The 23937-nt window shown below is 38.2% G+C and overlaps 1 protein-coding gene and 1 pseudogene across 1 annotated transcript; both read left to right on the top strand.

Annotated features, from left to right (window-relative positions):
* Window positions 1-17557: 17557 nt before the first annotated feature.
* Window positions 17558-19917, top strand: MAGEB18 (MAGE family member B18). Its single transcript, XM_012448906.2, has 3 exons — window positions 17558-17692; window positions 18116-19245; window positions 19371-19917. Exon 2 carries the CDS (start codon window positions 18178-18180, stop codon window positions 19207-19209), a length of 1032 nt encoding a protein of 343 aa, XP_012304329.1. The 5' UTR covers window positions 17558-17692; window positions 18116-18177; the 3' UTR covers window positions 19210-19245; window positions 19371-19917.
* A 1875-nt stretch (window positions 19918-21792) lies between these two features.
* Window positions 21793-23522, top strand: LOC105714776 (M-phase inducer phosphatase 2-like; annotated as a pseudogene).
* Window positions 23523-23937: the final 415 nt, after the last annotated feature.

Raw genomic sequence — 23937 nt, 5'->3', positions numbered from 1 at the left:
TGTTTCAAATAGTCTCATTGGGTGTCATCTGGCTACAGCCAGTTTCATCTGGTTTCAGCTGGCTTCTTTCAGCTTCACCTGGTTTTAGCTGACTTCAACTGGTTTCACCCAGCTCTAGTGAGTTTCAGCCAGTTTTAGCCAAATTCAACTGGTCACTACTGATCTCATCCAATTTTGGCTGATTTCATCTGAATTCATGTGGTTCTATCTGGTTTCAGCAGATTTCACACATTTGCAGCTGATTTCAGCCAGGTTCAACTGGTTTCATCCAGTTCTGGCCAGTTTCAGCTGTTTTCATCCACTTTTGACCAACTTCAGATAGGTTAACCTGGTTTCAGCCAGCTTCATCCAGTTTTAACTGGTCTTAGCTTCAAACAGTTTCATCTGGTGGCTCTGGCCACATTTAGCCATCTTCAATTTGTCAGTACCAATTTCTTCTGGTTTAGGTAGGTTTCATTTAGTTTTGGCTGGTTGCATTTGGTTTGCCTAGTTTCAACCTGTTTCAAGTTGTTTCATCCAGATTCATGTGGTTTCAGCTGGTTTCATCTGGTTCTGGCTTGCTTTGTTAGAGTAGGCAGATAGTCAGAAATGAGCAGACAAGGGAGCCTACTGGGAAAAGCAGCCCTGGAGATGATGCCCACTGATAATCAGCACTACACACCGACAGTCAGCAAAAATAACAATGGCTACATTGGCTACATCTGTCCTTGTGGTTAGGCTCATCTGACCCTGAAGGGGACTTATCAGGCACTAACTGGAGATAACTATACAAGAGATTTTCCCTGCTGATGAGCAGGCGCTCTCTCCAAAAATTCACCCTAGAATAGCCCTTTGCTCATTTTAATACTAAAAAACACATCCCTGGTTGGAGATTTTAAATGCTAATGAGACATGTGACGTGTACTAACATGTACAACCAGAGCATGTACACCCAAAAAATGTCCCAAAACATGCTTGCAAGTAACACCCCCTCATACCCCTTCATGAATAATCATTTAAGATTCTCATAAAGTTCCCCAATATTACCAGCTGCTGGATCATTTTTCCATCAGCCCACTCTGTCTTCTCTTTCAGATTGTACTGTCTTTTTAAATAAACACTGCTTCTACTATTTCTCCAGATGGACCAGCCCAGATCTGTTTTATACTCCTCTCTAGGAACATACTTAAACTCTGCTATTTAACCCTTGCTATGAATCTCTTGGCTGCATTCTTTCTTTCAAGTTAGTTCAAGCATTTGAATCTGGGATTCTCACACTTTCTGGTAACAGTTTCAGCCAGTTTCAGTGGGAGCCATTGGTATCAGTGGGAGCCATTGGTATCAGTGGGCTTCAAATGGTCTGTTTCATCTGGTTCTAGCCTATTTAATCAGGTTTTGGTTAACTTCAACCAGTGTCATCCAGTTTCAGTCAGCTTCAATGAGTCACTACTGATCTCATCCAGTTTTGGTTGGAGTCTTTTGGTGACATCCAGTTTCATTCAATATTGGCCAGTTCCATCCAGTTTGGGCCAGTTTCATCTGGATTCATCTAATTCCATTGGCTTTCAGCTGGTTTCAGATAGCTTCATTCAGTTTCAGCCACTTTCATCTGGTTTCAACCAGTTTTATCCTGTTTTAGATGGTTATATCTAGTTTCAGCAGACTTCATCCAGTTCCATCCAGTTTCTTCCTATCCCAACTGGTTCCATCCAGCCTCATCCAGTTATGGCCAGTTTGATCTGGCTCCAGTTGGTTTCCTCCAGTTCCAGCCAGTTTCTTCTGGTTTCAAAAAGTTCTTGCCAGTTTCTGCTTTTTTTATCTGGTTTGGGCCAGTTTCAGATGGCTTCCACAGGTTTCTACTGGTTTCAGCTGTCTTCAAATGATTTCAGCCTGTTTTAGCTGGATTTTTAAAGTTTTCAGCTGGCTGAAACTGGATTCATCTGGTTTGGTCTGTTTTCAGACTGTATTACCTGGTTTCCACCTGTTTCAGCCAGCTTCAGCCTGTTTCATCTTTTCCTCCAGTTCCAGCCAGTGTCATCTGATTTCATAAGATTTAACCTTGTTTTAGGCAGTTTCATGGATTTCAAATGCTTTCATCTGGTTTCTTCTGGTTTCAGCTGATTTCATCCAGTTCCATTTGGTTTCAGCCAGGTTCAGCTCGTTGCATCTGAAATTCAGCTGATCTCAGTCAATTTCAGCTATTTAATACTAAGCTTGTTTTAACTTGTCTCAACTGATTTCAACTGCATTTGTTGTTTTCAAGCAGTTTCCATTTTCCTTAAGTCTGTATTGTCAAATTCAGTAGCCACTGGCCATATACAGTTCTTAAATTTTTAATTAATAAAAATTAAATGAAGACTAATATGTATAGCATGTTATTTGTGCAAAAACAAATGCAAAAATGCCAGGAAAAAAGGAGATTTTTCTGAGGTAATTTTTAATTAGAAATTACTTTTCTCTGTATTTTCTTCTTTATTAAAATTCGAATTAGAATTACCATTTAATACTTGTAAAAATGAAGCAATGACGAAGGTAAATTAAAATGCAGGTGTTAGAGCAAAATGTAAATTTAATATATTAACATTTTCTTGAATTCTTTTTCATTCATTTTGTGATTTCCAAGACTATTAAAGATAGCTTGATCCTTAGAACAACTGTTAGCTAAGTCTTCTCTTGGCTGAGCAAAAAGACCCACTAAAACACACTCATAGTAGGATTGTAAAATATGTAGATTTGTCATATCAAACTAAAAAAAAAAGTTGCACACATTAGTTGGTGTTGAAAGCCCAGCATGAGCAAGACATAGTAGAGATATACTTTTACTTTGGTTTGTTCTACCTGTGAGATGGACTGGATTCTCATGTGCTCACATCTTAAACCCAGTAGGGTAATGGTGAGCAGGTAAGAATGCCAAAATCAGAATCTGTGCCCACAGCACACCAAAGAGGCCACATAGGGAAAACTGTCTTTCGTATTAAAAGTTGGACTGGTACTAAGTTACCACATGATTTCTCTATTTTATTTTCAATTGACCAGTAATACTTGCATATATTCTATATTTATGTGGTATAATGTGAAGTTTCAATATATGTTCACCTTATGGAATGACTAAATCAAGCTAATTAATAAATCCATCCCCTTACACCTGCAATTTGATAATAATGGTTCCAGAAAGGTTCCCTGAAGACTTAAATATCTTCCTCCAATTTTCAGAACCATTTTTACAATCTATACCAAGTAGTGCCTGTTTCATAAGAGTAAACACACAAGCACCTTTAAGCATATGCATGTGTGGATGCATTCACTTAAAACACATACATAAGGAAGAAATATTTTTACTTTCTATCTCCTATGACAGGGATTAATATCCTTATTTTACTGATTATAGAATCAAGAGTTGGTAAAGGAAATTGTCTTGACTAACAGACTGGTTGTAAGTTACCCAGGTCTCTTGATTCCAAAGGCCCTACTTTCCCCACTAATGTCCTACTAACTCAAGGATCTGCAAGGTACATCCTGGCTCTGAAATTCTAAAACTTTTTGACTACTTCTTAGATAAGAACTTCAATTTATGCAGCATGTTGCTTTCTTGGAGTGAAGAGTCAAGGCAAGAGGAGAGCAATTAATCAGCTGTGGTGTAACCACTAAGGATTTGGTAGATATATCTCAAGTAATAGGATCAAGTCCAGTGTCATCACACTATGGGAGCTATGACTCTCTGTTCACCACAGTGTCTGCCTTAGTGATCCCATAAGTAGGAAATACAATTTCCAACTCATAAGAATGTAGTTAGCACGACCATATATATTCAAATATATTTAAATAAATGTCTGTTGTTTTTACTTTTGACAAGTTTCATATTGCTCCACCAATAGAAACTGACAAAGGAACATAAATTTAGACTTGACAAAGAGCAAAGTATTCCTAATAGTTAAATTAATTTTATGCTGCAAAGTTCTTTTCTCCATGGAAAATTTTCTGAGTCATCCAGGCTTTGGAACTTTTGAAAATTCCTTTTCGATAAAGCACCAAAGAACTTCTGTTGCCCCCAAGTTCTTGATAACCTACTTAATAAAGCACAGATTTTCTGAGGTAAAACTGCATTTCTGAGTTCTCATTTTTGCTGTGTTTTCTTCTGTGAAGTTCTGAGTGGATATATAACACTTTACTGGTGCTGTAGTGTTCTTCTGAGGAGCCAGGGACCTTCTGAAACTCCCAGGTTTCATCATAAAGCAGATTACAATAGATTTATTGTACATAGGAAGTGAGTTATAAAGTGTTTTCTGTTAGGCAGCATTTTAACCAAGACTCCTTCTTGAAAATTTGATGTTGGCAGAAAGGAACACTCTCACCTGAATGATCAAATTGTTTTTCTGAGTCTAGATGTTCCTATAAACTCAGTCTTCCTTGAAGAGTTATCGACTTACTTTTTGGCTTATGAATCACTAGTAAGACTAAAAGAATCAAAAGAAAAATTAAAAACATATACTTCAAAGTAAACAAAGAGCTGAATTTTTTTATCCACTTTAACTGTGCTTAGAGAAAGCCCAGGACTAGCTATGCAGCCATTACTTGAATAATTTAGTTCCTGGAGTAATGAATCAGATCCCTCCCTAGAAAAATAACCATTATTGATGAAAAGGTAAAATGTGGGCAACATTTTGTAGGAATCAATGTTCATTATATTTCTGGGAACTTAAACATGTGTATTAAAATATTATTCATAATAAAATAGTAAATAAATGTGTTTAGTCCCAAGGCCATGCAAGTGTGTAGCCCAGAACAATTTTTGTAAACTTAAGAAATGAAGTTAAAAAAGAATTCATATCTCTTGCCTAGAATGCTTACATAACTGATTTTATTAATTTTTAAACACAATGGAAAGTACACTGGTTGTACTGTTTCTTGAATACTTCCAGGTTGGGGATATATACAAATGCTTTTTCCTTCTGCTTGAAATGTTGTTAGCCCAACGCTTTGTTGTCTCCATGTTTTGACTTAAATTACAGATACTTAAAGAAGCCTTCACTGATTCAGTATTGCCATCCTACACCCACTTCCATTATTCTTGTTACATTTGTTTTCTCTCATATTACATACAATTTCTGCATGTATTCTATTTATTTGTTTTCCTGTTTACTTCTTGTAGCTCCCTTTGGGGTATAACATCCAAGAAGCTATTGTATATCAAGTGTCAGTTGATTTACCATGAAGCCAGTGAAGTTTAAGCTTCAGAAGTACTTGCTTGACTTACATTTGTATGTTTATATTATTATTGTTTTATTTAAGAGGGCTCCCCAACTTAAAAAGTATTGGGGCCCCAAAATCTGCCTTGACCATAGATAGAAATACTCTAAATTTGCCCCCAGTAGATGCCTTTGTATCATTCCTTTCCCTTAATGCAATATAAGCATATATAGGCGATGTGAAAATTTGTAGTTGAGCAGATCTGAAGTTTAGCCATGGCCCTACCTCTTCTGAGTTAGGTAATGCAGTGTAATCAAAGCCCACCTGGGCATGTGTTTCCAAACCTATGAAACTGAGATAATATTACCTTGGATATTTATAAAGAGTTAGAGATATGTACAAAGAGACTGGCATACATCAGGTATCTGTATATGTTTATTGCGGTTATTTATTATTACATGACTGATAGAGAATAGCTTTCTAGCATGATGCCATATTTACTTCTGGCTAGAATTTTTTCTATTCAGAAAGTGAATTGAAGGTCTAAAAGTGATGCTTTTCTGAGGGATTTCATGACTGTGAGGCATCCTAGCCAAAGGAGCCTCTTAAATAGGAATAAAGGGATAAACCACACACTCAGGTTCCTCCCCAACATTGGGGATTACAATTCAACATGAGATTTGGATGGGGACACAGAACCACACCATCACACCACTATTTCTGGGTGTGTCTATGAGAGTGTTTCTAGAAGAGATTAGCATTGGAATCAGTAGAATTCCAATGCTAAGACTATCCTCACCTATGTGATTGGTTATTATCCAATCTATTGAGGGCCCAAATAGAACAAAAAGGCAGAGGAAGGATGAATTTGCTCACTCTCTCTGTTGAGGTGGGACAACCATCTTTTCTTGACCTTGGACATTAGCACTTCGGCTCTTGGGCCTTCAGATTCAGACTGAGACTTACACCATCACCCCTCCCTGTCCCTCGCCTTTTCTCAGGCCTTCAGCTTTGGACTGCCTTATACCACTAGCTTTCCTGGCTTTCTAGCCTGCAGTCAAAAGATTCTGCTCCTCTATAATCACATGAGACAATTCCCATTATATCTATCTATCTATCTATCTATCTATCTATCTATCTATCTATCCTTCTTTTCCCATTTCTCTGGAGGATCCTGATTAATACAACGAACAATTATATGTTCATGCAGACATTCAACAAATACTTAGTTATGTCTACTATAAGTAACTGGGCACATGTGAGCATCATGTATATCTGTAAACCAAATGCAAACAGGGAGTTGTCAATAGTTCAATAGGCTAAAAGGAAAGAAGATCCACCTGGGAATTTCCGGACATATTTTCCTCATCGTATTTCTTTCATGTTGTCTCAATTAGCTATTATACTCTTTCTAAGAGTACTAAGAGTACTAAGCTATCTCTAGACGTTTTATTATTATTACTGTTCAATCCATTTCTCTGCCTCTTCTTTACTACTTTCTGTTTGTACAGTATTTTTAATGAAGTGCCAACAAAAAGAAAATTCATCTTTCTAATTTAAAGTAATTTTGCTCCTGAGGATAAGAGGAAAGAATAGTAAAATATTCAAACATTTACCACTATACACAGTGAAAATGTATGTTCTAACAACTTTAAGCAGATTACATAGCTTCTCTGTGCCTCAGTTTCCTTGATACAAGAGGTGGGGACATAATAATATATACCCACATGCTGCAGCATTGAGATAATCACATTATGTGTCTGAAAACACTTAAGAAATGTAAGTCATTTGCTTTTTGTTTTAAATGGAGAGGCACTTTTGAGTCACATAAAACTTACTCCTTACCAAAAAAAACAAAACAAAACAAAACAAAACCAAACCAATGGCTTTGAAAATTTCAGTAATACAGCTCTTTTACATATTATTTGACTAAATAAATAAAAAAGACTTTCCTCTTTACAAAAGCAAGAAAAAATTGTTAAGTATGAAATATTTTTTTTTTAAATTCAATTTTAGGATTAATATTATGGATTTGTTTGGAAGTGAATTTATCACTACATAACAGTCCAAATGGTCCAAAATAGATCTTGTCATGAGCAGATTGTTATTACAACTGATTTTTTTTTACATGAGGGTTGTAAATGTTTTATAAAATGTGTAAATGGATTGTTTTGTTATACCTAGTTTTCCTCATTATTTTTCTTTATGATTTCTTTGTTTGAAGCAGATGTGTCTGATTTAGCTATGGCTTGGGTATTGTTTCAACACCTTTCTTTCTTGGTGTTTGTCTTTTGGCCATTTATCCAGTCATCAGTCCAAGAAGTAGAGGAAGATAATTAGAATTAGTTTCATTCAAAGAGCAAACAGTTTGGTTTAGTAGAAGCATTAAAAAGATAGATTGGTTAGAATAATTTTTGAGATTTTAAAATAGGATTTCTGAATAACAGACAAGTCTGCATTTTACCTATATATCCTATACCTCACTGCCATTGAGTATCTAAGATATTTCTTACTTTTTTAGTTAAATTCACATCTACTTTTAAAAATGGCAAATAAAAAATTCAGTTAAAAATCTATCCAGTTACTAAGACAAAACTTACATTTAAAGACCTACATTAAATTTAAAATTTAATAGAAAATATTTCTTTTCACTTAAACATCCAAGGTCTTTTATAAATAACTAATCAAAATGACAATAAATGTATACATGCCTCAATAGTTATCACAATTAGCATTAAATGCACATGCAATGAAACCTGAAATTAATAATCCCGAGTAGAGTTTCCTAAATTCTGGAAAAGCATAGCTGTAACTAAGCAAGAAAGAATTACTTTAAAAATTACTTATTCATTCTGAGAAAATAATTTTTTACATATCATGATCATCTCAGGGCTCAGCTGGTATCTTATATCATACATAATATGATTGCCACAGACTCCATAAACTATGTACCACTGGAAGTTGAAAAGGAACTCTCTAATGTAAATGTGAAATATTACACATTACTATCAATAAGCTTTGCCACCAATTTCACATTTATATATAAATACAATGCACACAACCATTTTTCTTCCTTAAAAATGGATTTTAGGTGCACTTAAAAATCACACTATTCTTGTAGACATTGATATTTTTAAATGCTGCTCAAGTTGAAATCGAACTAGAATAAACTAGCTAATATTTGTTTTACTAGGAAGACAAATTAATCTAGTAAAAGCTAACAATGAGTTATTCTACTTTGCCATCATAATGTGCATTTAATTTGTGGTCCTTCACATAGCAACATGATACCACCATCAACAGAACATATGCTTTCTGCTGTTTCACAAATGGTGATAATTAGTCTTTTTCCTGAAGCAAACACAGTATGGAATTCCACATATTTATTTGTATTTAACCAAATTTTCTAGATGCCCTAAAATTAGAATTATTAATTATATAGGCTTACTTCTTTATAGAATGTATTTATTATCGCCTCATTATGCTTCTAATTTAACAATATTCTAAGTGGATTAATTCACTCATTAACATTGAATGAGCACTTACTATATCTGATAATTAAGAGTAAAAATGTTTACAAACTGCAAGCTCTGGAACATAGTGTTAATTTCTACGTAAGTGCAGTAGTATTGTGGGTAATAAAAATCTGACTTTGAGATTCCCATTTCACTTGACCAAAAAAGACAACTGATTGTCTATCAATTAAAGACAACATAGTTTCTTTTCAATAAAAGAGCTAAGCTAAAATCATATTTCCTGAGTTTTTCCAGTGGAATATTTAAGATTATACTACGAATAACATTCTCACAATAAATATCATGCAAATTTTCCTTATAATAATTTTAAGTTTATAATTGGACTAGTTTAAAACAATAATTGTGGTTATTAAAATAATGAGTAATATTACAAAAAATAACCAGAAAAGGCTAAAACAAAGTGACGCATGAGATTGAGGGTGATACGTCAAACTAAATAAAGTTGCATATACATTGCCAAGGAATGTTTCCCACATTTGACCAGAAAGGCTTCTGACAATCCTCTTCTCTACCTCTTGTTCTGTCTAAGCCTTTGCTTTTTTCATGACTTTATTCAACTTCCTGGGTATAGTAAATATAAATTATATGGATGAATAAAAGCTTCATAATCTTTATGATCCTCAGTTTCTTTGAATGTATAGTCCAGTTAATAAACCCAAACCACAGGCTAAGTAGGAAAATGCACATAATCCACTTCCTTGAACATTATGGTCCTTAATAAATAAGTAGTTACTATTATTTGTATTTTAAAATATTTGTCCTACTACCTTACACTTTTCCCTCATATTATTATAGTCCTATAATAGAAAGATGTTTTAGAGAATGGAGTGAGGATTCCGGTGGGTCTCATTTCATAATTCAGTCACACTTTAGATCTACAAAGAAGTCCTAAAAACTAAGCTAATTAATTTTTTTTTCTTTCTTAGGACACACCTCACTTGCATTGTAGCTGTAGCTAACTTGCCCTCCCATACCTTCTTATCTGCCCTATGAATGCACACACGTACACAGAGAGGGTTAGTTCCACTAAGTTAAAACAAAAGAAAACAAACGAACATACAATTCAAAACCTCTTAGCTGATCAGATTTAAAATGCTCAAAATACCATAGTATCGATTCAGAGTTTTCAAATAACACTTTCTAAATTAACCAAACTTTTACCTTTGCTTGGTAGTAGCCCTTTCCATTTTTTTTCTTGATTTCTTTTAGCATTTTCTGACAATACGTCTTTTACATCTATAAAATATATATCCTCTAGTGTTTAAATTAATTAAACTTGTTTCTACTAAACTTGTTTCTTTATTTGGTTGTCATCCTTTCATTCTTCCTTAAATTCCTACCATTTCCCCTTTTTTTAGCACAGGAAAATTCTAGCCACTAGCTAGTCATAACTTACCATATTATTATTATTTACATGTTATTGTTATATGTATTTGGCAGATTATTCCTTTCCAAATGAATTAATGCTAATTCACTTGAAATTTCTTTTATATTATGTATAAATATCCTACAGCATCTAAATTTATTGTTTGCTTTTTGTAAACACTAGTGACAAAAAACAATACTCATGACAGGCTAGTCCAATTGAAACTGAGACCTAGGCAGGTAAAGATATGGTCAAGTTCAGAGGCATGCTGAAGCTGAGCCAACACTGAAACCCAGTTGTCCTGGTTCTAATTTAGTATTCCATGTATCACTCCTATCTGTTATATTACCATTGCTATGCCTTTGAAAATTCTGGAATGTAAGTGTCATGTATTGCTTTTTATATTTAAAGTTACTGTAATAGAAAGAATGAATGAGCTGTCAACTCTGTTGATTTCAACTTAGTATACTGAAGACATATAGGTGGGCTCATTCATACTGTATACCCACTCTTGGCATAGTGCTTGGTATATGCATTTGTTAAATATATGATAAACAGAAAGAAAGTAATCCCTGGGGTGACAAAACAACATGAAGACATTGATGATGAAACAACAGACACTGTAAAGTTGAATATTTGAATGCAGCCTTCCAGTTTGGGAATTAGGGGATTGAATTTTGCCTACTGAGGCAAATATTCCATTGAAATTGTTGCTTTATGGATGTCAGCAGCCACTAAGCACAATTGCTTCAAAGAAGATTTAAAAAATCTATGGCAGTAGAGATTGTAAATCCTTTTATATCCCATGATTCTATCTCCCTGTCCTTTTATTTCATAATCTATGTATGCAACTTGGGAGTTCCAGCTACTCTTATGGTCAGAAATTCTGCAATAATTTTTTTCTAGGTATGATAGGCAGAATTTTAAGATTTTTCCCCAATGACCCACAACCCTGTATAACCGCCTCCCATTGACTGCAGGAAGTACCTATGAATATGACAGGATATCACTCTTATGATTAGGTTATATTACATGATATAGTTGAGTTTAAGAAGGGAAATTACCCTTGGTGAACCTGACCTAATGAGGTGAAACTTTAAAAGTGGCAAGACCCTTCCTGATGAAAGGGATTAAAATTATTGTGGATTCTACCTGAAGGAGATTCTCCATTGCTGACTTTGAAAATGGAGAGGTCCGCATAGCAAGGAATGTAGGCAACTTCCAGAAACAAAGAATGGCCCCATCGGGCATCCAGCAAAAAAAGAAAAAAACAAAAAAAAAGGGAACCTCAGTCCTACAATCACAAGGAACTTGATTCTGCCAACAGCTTGAATCCTTGAAGTAAATCTGTGCCTGCTGCCTCCTGATAAGCATGCTGCCTAGTCAACAAGACACTTTGAGACTGAGGACCTGAGCAGAGAACACAAATGAACTGTGTCAGAATTACTGACCTACAGAACTGTGAGATAATAAATGGGTGTTATTTTAAGCCAGTAAGTTTGTGATAACTTGTTATGCATTAATAGAACACTTAGTATACTCAGTATTTCAAAGATTGGGTAAAGAATTTTTTTAGTACTTTCTCAAAGTTTCATTCCAATAAATATTTGTAAGTACCTAGAAGTTTGTAAAGTTTACAAAGTGTTTTCTCATGTATATTATAATTTAACCCTCCCATCAACTCAGTAAAAACAATATCCTTATTTTCCACTATAAAAATTTTATAAGATATATATAGAGTAACTTTATTGCTCAATATCACAAAGGCAGACAATAAAATTACGTCTAAAATATAAAACAAATGAAAATAAAAGTAAACAACAAATGAATAAAACAAATTAAAAATAATATAATTAATTAATTATGCTTTTTAAAATATGTGGCCAGAATTAGGATTAAAGATTTAACACTCACCAGGGCTGGGGCTAGGATGCGGCAAATGAGGCATTTGCTTTGACTTCAAAATTTAAGGGAGGACCAAAAATTCTCAGTAATGGAAAGAATGAGGATTAGGGAAAAGGAAGCCATTAGAACTTCAGTCATTCATTGGCAGCATGGCCACTGAAATGGTTAAAATGGTATTGAAAACAGAAGGTTTAAGGATGAGTCAGTACAAGTCAGACTGGAGCAGAATCAAGTAAAAGTGAACAAAGTCTTCAACCACACTGAAAGGCTAAAGTTTTTGCCAGATCACTCCAGAAGGCTTCTTTTGTTTGAGAAGTTATTATTATATCATTCAGGAAGTTACAGGATGGGCAAGATAACAGGGAGAGAGGGAAGTTATAGTAGATAAAAAGCTCTAAAATCAAATCTAACAGCTGAATGGTAATAAACCTATGTTTGTATTTGTCTTAGCCCATTTTGTGTTCTTATAATAGTAAAATATAGAGTGAGTTGTATATAAAGACATGTATATCTTATAATTTAGGAGGCTGGAAAGACCAAGGTCAAGGGGCTTGCATCTGTTGAGGGCCTTCTTGCTACATCATCCCATAGTGGAAGGCAGAAGGGCAAGAAAGCACAAACAAAAGAGAGAGGAAAGGGTACTGAACTCATCCTTTTATCATGAACTCACTTCCATAATAAATAACCTGCTTTTATGATAACAGCAGCAATCCATTCATAGGAGCAGGGCCCTCATGACCTAGTTACCTCTTAAAGGTCCCACATCTCAACACTATTGTATTGGGGACTAAGTTTCTAAAACATGAACTTTGGGGAACCCACTCAAGCCATAACAATAACCTGACTCATTACTCATAGTTGAATATCTTTGCTATATAACATTCTACATTTCCAGGCTTATTAACCCAGAAACATGTCATAAAAGTTACAAGCTCAAGAAGTAAATATTCACTGAACAATCTAAATATTTAATTTAGTAACAGGTGAATTGAGAAGTTGGAAAATTTCTTTTAATTAATTGTGACAACATATTAGCATATTTATTCAAATACATGAATATTTCTGCATTTACCACATTAATGAAAAGAGTCCTGATATAAAGTTCATTGAATAGCCATAAATTGAATAAGTTTGTGAACCCAGAGGGAAGAATGCCACAATTGTTTTTTAGGTCTACATACATGCAAGCTAAGATAATAACAAAACTCATATCAGTTACCATATCCACATTACAATTTGTAAAGATAAAAATAAAACCCAGTTGGCCTACTGACTGGCTAGCTATATAGGAACAACACAAAAACAACATAGAAACCGTCAAAGAAAGGTAGCTTTGAAGAAATCATAGTAAAATTTTCTGTTTCCCAAAATTATAACTATTTGTAGGCATAAGTAATATGTCATATGACAAACACTAGGGCCTGAACATTATTTATTCCAACATTTCTAACTAATAATCCTTAATAAGAGATTAATTATTCAATCAGTTATGAACCAGATTCATTCTCCAGTAAAATATTTTTATAACTCAAAATTATAAATATATATTAAAAATTTTTAGACTAAAGAGTTTTCTGATATCAATTACACAAAGATTTTCTTTTATTTATTCCTCTGGGCAGTAAAAAGCCACACCTTATGAATAGCAAATGAAGGTTAATAAAAGCTTCTACCTATAGATCTATTTCAGCTAATAATTGCAAAAGAAATGATAGAATTAGAGTACTATAATTCTGCAGCCCCTAACAAATTGATGAATGAGAGTGATGATCCTGAGTGACTGTATCATCACCACAAAAAATGAACACATGCTATGTATCTCCTTTTATTTATTTATTTATTTTTCGGAGAGAGTCTTGTTCTGTTGCCCAGGCTGGAATGCAGTGGCACAATCTTGGCTTACTGCAACCTCCACCTCCTAGGTTCAAGTGATTCTCCTGCCTCAGCTTCCTCAGTAGCTGGGATTACAGGCATGCACCACCACATTCGTCTAATTTTTTATATTTTTGGTAGAGACAGGGTTTTACCATGTTGGCCAGGCTGGTCTTGAACTCCTGACCACAAGTGATGCACCCGCCTTGGCCTTCCAAAGTGCTGGGATTACAGGCATGAGCCAACATGCTTAGCCGCTATGTATCTCCTAATGGAAATATACAGCATCATCTCTGGAGGTCTTGCCCACAGATGAATAAATAAATAAACCGTAATCTGAACAAGCTTCTACCTATAACTATAGACCATAGATTACAATGCTGAATGTCAGGTATATTGGGTTATTATTCTATTTTCTGTAATGTCCTATACAATTACTAATTTATATAATAAATGATTTATTATAAATAACATGACTTTTAATTGGAAAACTCAAGTAAAAGCAATTTTTAATGAAATCTAAGTCAATAACTAGGTTCATAAATAAAAAACTTTATTTCAGACAATACAAACAAACAAGTAGTCTAGCCCTGGGCAACTGCAAAATCTTCCAGGATCAGACATGTTTGGAAGCCCATTACATGAAATGATGAAGGAAAAGTTTATCACTACATTAAATAAACGCTTACAAACCATACAAGAAGATGGGAAGCTGTGCAACCACTTTAGCAGGCTAGCTATACTTGATGCAAAAACTATACGATCATACTCCAAGGAAAGAACACTTGAGCCAAATTTACTCACATAAAGACATATATTCTAAATAAATTTACAGAGTATCTAATATAGCAGTGAATAATAAAGCAATGAAGAAGCAGGGAAATAGGCTGTGTCTAACAAATGCAAAGATCATATCATAATAGGAAAAATGTGAATTGGAATTCACTATGTTAACAGAGAAAGAGAAAGCATTTGATCACATGCAGCAGTAAAGGAAAGCCACTGGTGATAATGGAACACCAATTCATGGTAATAAACTTTAGTATACTTACATTAGAACGGAATTTCCATATCACAAAACAAATAGCAATCATACTATTTGAAATGTGGCCAGCATTCTCAATAGTCCAGAACCAGATGCAGAGGTACGGTACCAATTCTGCTGGTCAAACATGGACTGGATTGCACAGTCAGTATACAGGCACACACATGAATACCAAGATAAAATTTACGAAAAATGAAAAGAGAGAGATCCTCTAATTAAAGGATACTCTAATGATCCTCTAATTAAAAATTCTAAAGAAATCAGTTCACAAAATATTCAAACATATAAAGAACATCAGTAAATTTGTGTAGAAAATCACTATAGTAAAATCAGAAATCTAGCCACATGAAACAAACAACTAATTAGAAAATATAACAATGGGGCAGGGGGTGGGGGATGGAGAGCATCAGGAATATGAATGCTAGCTAATGAATGCTGGACTTAATACCTATGTGATGGGATGATCTGTGCAGCAAACCACCATGGCACATGTTTACCTATGTGACAAACCTGCACATCCTGCACATGTACCCCAGAACTTAAAAGTTGAGAAAAAGAGAAAATGTAATAGCAATCCCATTAAAAAGTTGGCAAAGGACGTGAACAAACACTTTTCAAAAGAAGATACACATATGGCCAACGGGCATATGAAAAAAAGCTCAACATCACTGATCAAATGCAAATCAAAATCACAAGAGATACCATCTCACAACAAATAACTATAATTAGAAAATGTTAACAATGTAGAAAATAGAAAGACTATTATCAAAAAGTAAAAATAACAGGTGCTGGAGAAGTTGTGGAGGAAAATGAATGCTTACACACCATTGGTGGGAGTATGAATTAGTTAAACTATTTTGGAAAGCAGTGTGGTGATTCCTCAAAGAGCTGAAAACAAAGCTCCCATTCCACCCAGCAATCCTATGACTGAATATATATCCAAAGGAATATAAATTATTCTATCATAAAGGTACATGCACACATATGTTCATTGCAGTACTAATCAAGGCAGCAAAGGTATAGAATCAACCTAAATATCTATCAGAGGTAGACTGGATAACAAAAATGTGGCACATATACATCATGGAATACTATGCAGCCATGAAAAACATCATACACTTTTCAGAAACATGGATGGAGCTGGAGGCCATTATTCTTAGCAAACTAACATAAAAACAGAAAACCAAATACCATATGTTCTCGCTTATAAGTGGGAGCTAAATGATGGGAACATAAGGATACAGAGGGGAACAAGAGACACTGGGGCCTTTTGGAAAGTGGAGGGTGAGAGAAAGGAGAGGATCAGGAAAAATAACTAATAGGTATTAGACTTAATACCTGGGTGATAATATAATCTGTATAACGAACCCACATGACATGAGTTTACCTACATAACAAACCTGCACATATACTCTTGTACCTAAAGGCTTAAAAAAAAAGAAGCCTCAAGGAATCTTACAAAAACATTCGTGCTACCTCAAGACTTTGTCATTGAAATTCACTGTGAACTGGATTAGGATCTTATGTGAGGGGCAGAAGTAAAACTTTTCAGGAATTCAAAGCTGACTCAGCCAGCGTAGTAGAAATAAAACAAAAGTAATATGCAAAGCCTTAAATTGAAAGTAATGGTTCCAAATAAAAAAGGATCCTAGCTACTCCAGATTTTCTCTGAGAAGTTATTTTCTGGATTCCTTTTAGTGCCTGACTGAAAGAACCTTTGATGTTTCTACCATCCTCATTTTCCTCCTAACGTACCATCCTGAAAACAATCTATTCTAATAAATTTGAGAGGGCTTTAAAAATAAGAAAATATAATGAAAAAATACCATCAAAAGATCAGGAACATTCAGAACACACCTAAAAAGAACATTAACAAAAACATACACAGTCTGTCAAAGTAAATATAAAAATTTGCTGATAGAATTAGGTAGATGCCTAAGTACAGCAATATAATATGTTTATACATGGTGAATATAATATTGTACAGATGTTAATTACCTTTATTTATCAATTTAGTACCTTACTTGATGGGCTTAAGTCAGCAGAGAAGTGGCCCAGCACCTATAAAAAGTCAAGATAAGGGGCCGGGCGCGGTGGCTCACGCCTGTAATCCCAGCTCTTTGGGAGGCCGAGGTGGGTGGATCACGAGGTCAAGAGATCGAGACCATCCTGGTCAACATGGTGAAACCCCATCTCTACTAAAAATACAAAAAATTAGCTGGGCATGGTGGCGCGTGCCTGTAATCCCAGCTACTCAGGAGGCCGAGGCAGGAGAATTGCCTGAACCCAGGAGGCGGAGGTTGCGGTGAGCTGAAATCACGCCATTGCACTCCAGCCTGGGTAACAAGAGTGAAACTCCGTCTCAAAAAAAAAGTCAAGATAAGACACTGAGTGATGACTGAGGGCATTACCTACTCAAGAAGAGGGACCCCTGACAGAGCCTCGCCCCTCCTGTCAATCTTAGGACGCCCCAGGCATGACTGCTGGGCTCAGGCTCGACCTTACTTCCTACTCTGGATTCAGGAAAATGATCCTTTTTCTGAGACTGACTGATTCAGCTTAGCAAAGAGAGAAGTCCCAGGGCCTGCAAAGTCAATGAAAAAAATATATGCAGCCCTTTAAGAACTGCCCCTCCCCTGGAACGTAGTACCACCACGCTGGCAGCGCAAGGTGGGCGTGGCCGGAAGTGTTTCGTTGACCTTACTTCCACGTCATCAAGCTGTTACCAAGCTGTTCCGGGTGACGCCTTGGTCTGAAACATGTGGCCAGAGAAATAAGTCTCGGGATCCAGCAAGTATCAAGGTTAGTATTATCGTTACGACCTTTCAGACACACTCTTTTCAGAACAGAGGCTGCCTTACAGAAACCCATCCTGCTCTGCTCTGTCCTGCCCACGCTTTCAATTCTCTGTGTCTGAAAACACAGCCATTAGGCCTAACGCCCTTACTTCCTGTTGGGAATCTGTGGGATGGGAAGCCATGGTCTAAAGGGAGGCAGCCGCGAGTCAACGGAGGGAGGACTTAAAGGACTGGTAAGGAATAAAATTAATATTCTGAGTTAGAACTGATGTGACAAACCCCCACAGAACAGAGCCCTACCCCGCTCCTGCCTTATGGGTTTCTAAAGCAATACCGTCAAGAGAACGAGCAGAGGTGGCCATTCTTGGAGCCAGGGTAGATTCTCTCTACCAAGATTGTAAACACTATCTCGTCCTCCATCTTCTAGGGTGACCTCTTCATCAACCCAACTGCCTGCACTATTGTCTGTAGTCCCTGACAAGAGTAATTATGCCTCGAGGTCATAAAAGTAAGCTCCGTGCTCGTGAGAAACGCCGCCAGGCTCATTGTAAGGATCAGGATCCGGGAGCTACTCAGGCCACAGTGGCAGAAGGAGAATCGCCCTCCTCTGCCTGTCATCTCTTTGGTGACAGACCCCAGAATTTGCCTGATGTGGAGACACCTAGCATCCCTGAGGCACTTCAGGGAGCCCCATCTACCAGTGATACTATTGCACCTGTTTCATGCACCAGTTCAACTGAAGGTGCCAGCAGCCAAGATGAGAAAAGTCCGTGTTTAAGTGTTGCTGAAGCCTGGAGAAAAGATTCTTTAAACAGGAAAGTAGTTTCGCTGGTGAATTTCTTGCTTCATAGGTATCGAAACAAAAAGCCAATTACAAAGGGAGACATGATAAAGTTTGTTATCACAAAGGACAGGTGTCACTTCAATGAGATCCTCAAGAGAGCCTCTGAGCACATGGAGCTAGCATTTGGTGTTGATTTGAAGGAAGTGGATCCTATCAGGCACTCCTATGCCATTTTCAACAAACTAGAACTCACCTATGATGGAACAACCAGCGATGAAGAAAACATTCCCAAGACTGGTCTCCTGATGATTGCACTCAGTGTGATCTTCATGAATGGCAACCGTGCCCCAGAAGAGGCAGTCTGGGAAATGCTGAATCTGATGGGTGTATATGCTGATAGGAAGCACGTCATCTATGGGGATCCCGGGAAAGTCATCACCAAAGATATGGTGCAGCTAAAGTACCTGGAGTACCAGCAAGTGTCCAATAGTGATCCTCCACGCTATGAATTCCTGTGGGGTCCAAGAGCTCATGCTGAAACTAGCAAGATGAAAGTCCTGAAGTTTTTAGCCAAAATGTATGATACCGTTCCTAGCGCTTTCCCATCCTGCTATGAAGAGGCTTTGCGAGATGAGGAAGAGAGAGCCCAAGCCAGAGCTGCAGCCAGGGCTCATACTGCTGCCGCGGCCAGAGCACGTTCCAGAACCACGTCTAGCAGCTTCTCTCATGCTAAGTGAAATCTGAGACTGGTTCTTCACTTTTTGGCCAAAAAGGTCTGTCAGCATTCTAATAGTGGAGGGCCATGGTGGGGCTGGAAGAAAGAAATGTATACCATCTTTGTGTTCCTCTTGTATATTGATTAAGCTAAAGTTTTACTTTTCCTTCTTTTTTTCCCTAGGTTATATTTCAAATGCTGAAGTCTGAAGATGGTTTTATTTGTGGAAGAAAAGAGCAATCAACATTCTAAATAGTGAATGACCAGGGTGGGTCTGGAGGGAACACAGCATATATCATTTTGTGTTAATATTCAATAATAACTTGGAGTGGTATCTTTCTTTTTTGGTGTTATATTTCAAATGTTTCTTTTAATAGAAGTTATAGATAACTTCAGAATCTAAACCTGTTAATTACTTGGGTTACATGTGTATTGCTATTTAAGAGTGAGAGCTTTTTTGTTCTGTAAAACAAATTGGGAAACCTTCTTTCATATTTAATGAGCCAGAACAAGGAAACACAGTAATGGAATAGGTATTTCTTTAAAAAATGTGAAGTGATTTAGCAGTAAAATTTTGGAGATCTAAACATAGGTGAAAACGAGTAAAATTTTTCAGTTCTTGGTTTTCTTTATCCATTTTAGTCTGTTATATAAAAATAAAAGAGACATACCTGGATTGGCTTAGCTTACTGAAGAAGGTAAGAAAAAATAAAATGTTTATAAACTAGCATCTGTGCTTACCGACTCATTCATTCCTCCAATATTAATTAAACATCTGTTTTTTTGAAAGTAATTTTGTTAGAAATGGGAATACTAGGATACACAACACCCACCCCTGCTTAGACTTTTACAATTAATGAACAGTAATAATGTATGGAAGATGGTGAAATACTTCTATGACCTAAATGACAAGAAGAGGGAGTAAGGGAGGTAAGGAGTTAGAGAGGGGTTTGGGAAAAGTGCTGGAGTGTATCTGGCTGAAAATGATAAGGCGCAAATTCTCCGAAGGAAAGGTGTTTTAGACTTTTGGAAACTGTAAGTCACTCAGTGGGATATAGTTTTAATTTAAGCTGGGTGGTGGGCTAGATGAAGCTGTGGGACTGGAGAGCAGAGGCCAGGCACTCAGATGGTGTGTTTCATTGTTGAAGGAGAAAACCCTGGAGTGAAAACTTTTAAGAGTTACCTTGGTGACATCAATAATCCAGAAGAAAACCTCTTGGGGCGGAAGTGGACAGTGTCCTGTGCTCTTGTTCACATTCAGTTGAGCACATAGCACAGTCTAGTTATTTTATACACAGCATCTCCAGGGAACTTCTGAGAAATAAAGGTGAAACGGCCTTGAAGTGGGGTGCTGAAAAGCTACTGTATTGACTCCTTTGCTCTGAACTGAGAGAGCCAGATCCTAGTATTTAAAAGGACGTATTTTTGAGACAGGGTCTGGCTCTTTTTTCCAGGCTGGAGTGCAGTGGTGCAATCATGGCTCACTACAGTCTCGACTTCCCAGGCTCAAGCAACCCTCCAACTTTACCCTCTCAAGTAGCTGGGACTAGAGTCACATACCACCCTACCCAGCTAATTTTTTGTATTTTTGTAGAGACAAGGTTTCACCATGTTGCCAAGGCTGGCTTTGAACTCCTGACCTCAAGTGATCCACCCACCTCAGCCTGCCAAAGTACTGGGATTACAGGTGTGAGCCACGGACTCATCTTAAAGGGATATTTTAATTAAGTTATCTTCAGTGTAATTTGGCAAACTCTAAGGGAGAACATATTTGATAATGATGAAATGAATGAAAATAGGGATTGTTTCGGTGGAATAGCACCTGGGAGGGAAGCTGTTGTTCCTTGACACAAATTCTAGGACTTTGTGTTTCAGTCAACTGGGGAAGACTCCCTACATGGAGACTAAGTAACTTATCTTCAAATGGGGAAATTTTATTTAGTTTTACGTGCTAAATACATAGTGGGCTAATTTGATATTAATTGTCCTAGAAGGCTGCATATTTTCCTGAATTAATAAAAAATAAATCTCCTCAGAGGGGAGGGTAATATCATCTGTGGTAAAAATAATATGATAACTACCATTCTTTAAAGATCCAATGTTTTCCATAATTCTGCTAAGTGCTTCATATCCATTACATAGATTCCAACAGTGCTACAAGTTAGGGCTTATCAGACATTATTTGCCAAACTTATAATTTTACACTTACATGGCTGATAGGTGACAGACCTCAGACTAGACCCCTGGTCTAATGTGGCCAGCATTATTCTAGAGCTCCCATTTTTTCACTTCTCCCAATTGGAGGCAGATCTTCTGTCTAAAACTCGTCTTTTCACAACTGCAAAATCTATTACAATTAAAAATAAAGGACTCTAGGCTTCCCAGAATGGTGCCTGAATCCCGTGTCCCTCACTCTCCACCCTCCTGTATCCCTCTTCTCCCTCACACCCAGCCCAGTGGCTCTTCCTCCCTCCTTCCCTTTCCCCCCACCCTACTTCCCCCGCCACCACACTCCTGCTGCCTCCCTCGGCCCAGCCAGCTGTGCCAACATCTGCGGTGGCCCTGCACCTGGCCCTCCACCCAGTTTTCTGCCTGCCCCACCACGATGGAAGTGCCCTGGCTGGAGCCCGCACCAAGCTCGGCTTTCAGTCCAGCAGGCGTGCGTGGTGGCGCCCAGAATCCTCGCCACCTCCTGGACCTCCTGCTGGGATCTCATGGCCTCCTGGGGTCCCTTGTGTGCATGGTCCCTTCCTTGCTAGTCACTACTCTCACCCAGACCATGTACGACCTCGCCGAGCTCAGCAGCCAAATGCCGAAGAGTCAGGTAGGGACCCTGCTCTTCTGCAGCTGCAGCTGGCTGATGCATCTATCCTTGTCTGGATAGGTATCCGAATCCACCCTGTCATCTGAATCCTCCGAATCTTCTGATGCAGGCCTCTGCATGGATTCCACCAGCCCTATAGACTCCCAGATGATGGAGCAGACATTAAAACAGGTAATCTAGGCAGCCAGCCAGGTTATTCAAAATGTGCAGTTTGCCATCAGACACTGCCAGTCTACGCCGGTGAGGCTGCTGGGCCACAGCCCCATGCTTGAACATCACCAACTCCCAGATGCCCAATGATAGGAGGAAGAGCAAGGTGGGCGGTAGAGCTGCCAGCAGCTCTGGGGGAGACAAGGAGAATGATGGATTTGTCTTCAAGATGCCATGGAAGCCCACACATCCCAGCTCTGCCCGTGCTCTGGCAGAGAGGGCCAGCCGCAGGGAATCCTTTGGCCAGAGGTCCAGCTCACCCCAGACCTGATGTGTCTCACTCCTGAGCAGAAGATGGAAATGGAGGAGTTCAGCCCCCTGACCCTAGGTTTCTTCTCTCTGACTCCTGCAAAGGGGATATCAAAGAAGATGATGGATTTGTGGACATCCTAGAGAGTGACTTAAAGGACGATGATGCAGTCCCCCCAGGCGTGGAGAGTCTCATTAGCACCCCATTGGTCAATACCTTGGAAAAGGAAGAGGAGCAGGGTCTTGGCATGTACAGCATGTGCCAGTGGCTCTTCTGCTCTCCATCCTTGCCCTGCAGTGTGATCCGGCCCATCCTCAAGAGGCTGGAGCAGCCCTGGGACAGGGACACGCCGATGCAGAATAAGTGGAGGTGAAGCATGACCCATCCGGAGGAGCAGCAAGAGCCTGAGGAATCTAAAGTTCAAGTCCTCCGCTGAAAATCACTGTGTCATGATGAGATCAAGAACCTCCTGGACAGTGACCAATGAGAGCTGATAGGAGATTACTCTAAGGCCTTCCTCCTACAGACTGTAGATCAAAAGCACCAAGACCTCAAGTACATCTCACCAGAAATGATGGTGGCCCTGGTGATGGGCAAGTTCAGCAACATCATGGATAAATTTGTGATTGTGGACTGCAGATACCCCTATGAGTATGAAGGCGTGCATATCAAGACTGCTGTGAACTTGCTTCTGGAACGCAACGTCTAGAGCTTCCTGCTACAGACCCCTATCACACCCTGTAACCTCGGCAAGAGAGTCATTCTCATTTTCCACTGTAAATTCTCACTTGAGTGCAAGCCCCACATGTGCCGTTTCATCTGGTAACGAAACCGTGCTGTCAATGACTACCCCAGCTTCTACTATCCCAAAATGTATATCCTGAAAGGCAGCTAGAAGGAGTTCTTCCCTCAGCATCCAAACTTCTATGAACCCCAGGACTACCGGCCCATGAGCCACAAGGCCTTCAAGGATGAGCTAAAGACATTCCTCCTCAAGATATGCAGTGGGGCTGGAGAGTAGAGCTGGTGGGAGCTCTGCCTCTGGCTGTAGGACCAGTGAGGGGCCTGCATCAGTCCTGCTACCTCCGTTGCTTTTGAGGCCTGGAGCCAGCTGCCCTATGGGCCTGCTGGGCTGAGGACCTGCTCAAGGTCTCAGGTGCTGACTATGGGAATGATGGTGTGGGTGTTCTGTCTGCCCCAGCTCTGATTCCCCTGTGTCATCCCATCATTTTCCATAACTTGGTGCCCCGCCCCCACCCCGGAAGAGCCCAGTCTGTTGAGGTAGTTAAGTTGGGTTAATGCCAGCTTAAAGGCAGTATTTTGTGTCCTCCAGGAGCTTCTTGCTTCCTTGTTAGGGTTAACCCTTCATCTTCCTGTGTCCTGAAAAGCTTTTCTGTGTGTGTCAGCTGAGGCTGGGGGAGAGCCATAGTCCCCGAGGATAGATCAGAGCTAAACTCCTTCCTGGC

Source organism: Aotus nancymaae, unplaced genomic scaffold (assembly GCF_030222135.1).
Source record: "Aotus nancymaae isolate 86718 unplaced genomic scaffold, 86718_ANA_hifiasm-v0.15.2.pri h1tg000058l, whole genome shotgun sequence".
In the NCBI taxonomy this organism is placed as follows: domain Eukaryota; kingdom Metazoa; phylum Chordata; class Mammalia; order Primates; family Aotidae; genus Aotus; species Aotus nancymaae.
Note: the sequence above shows the minus strand (reverse complement) of the source record. Positions and strands in the feature narration are given on the sequence as shown.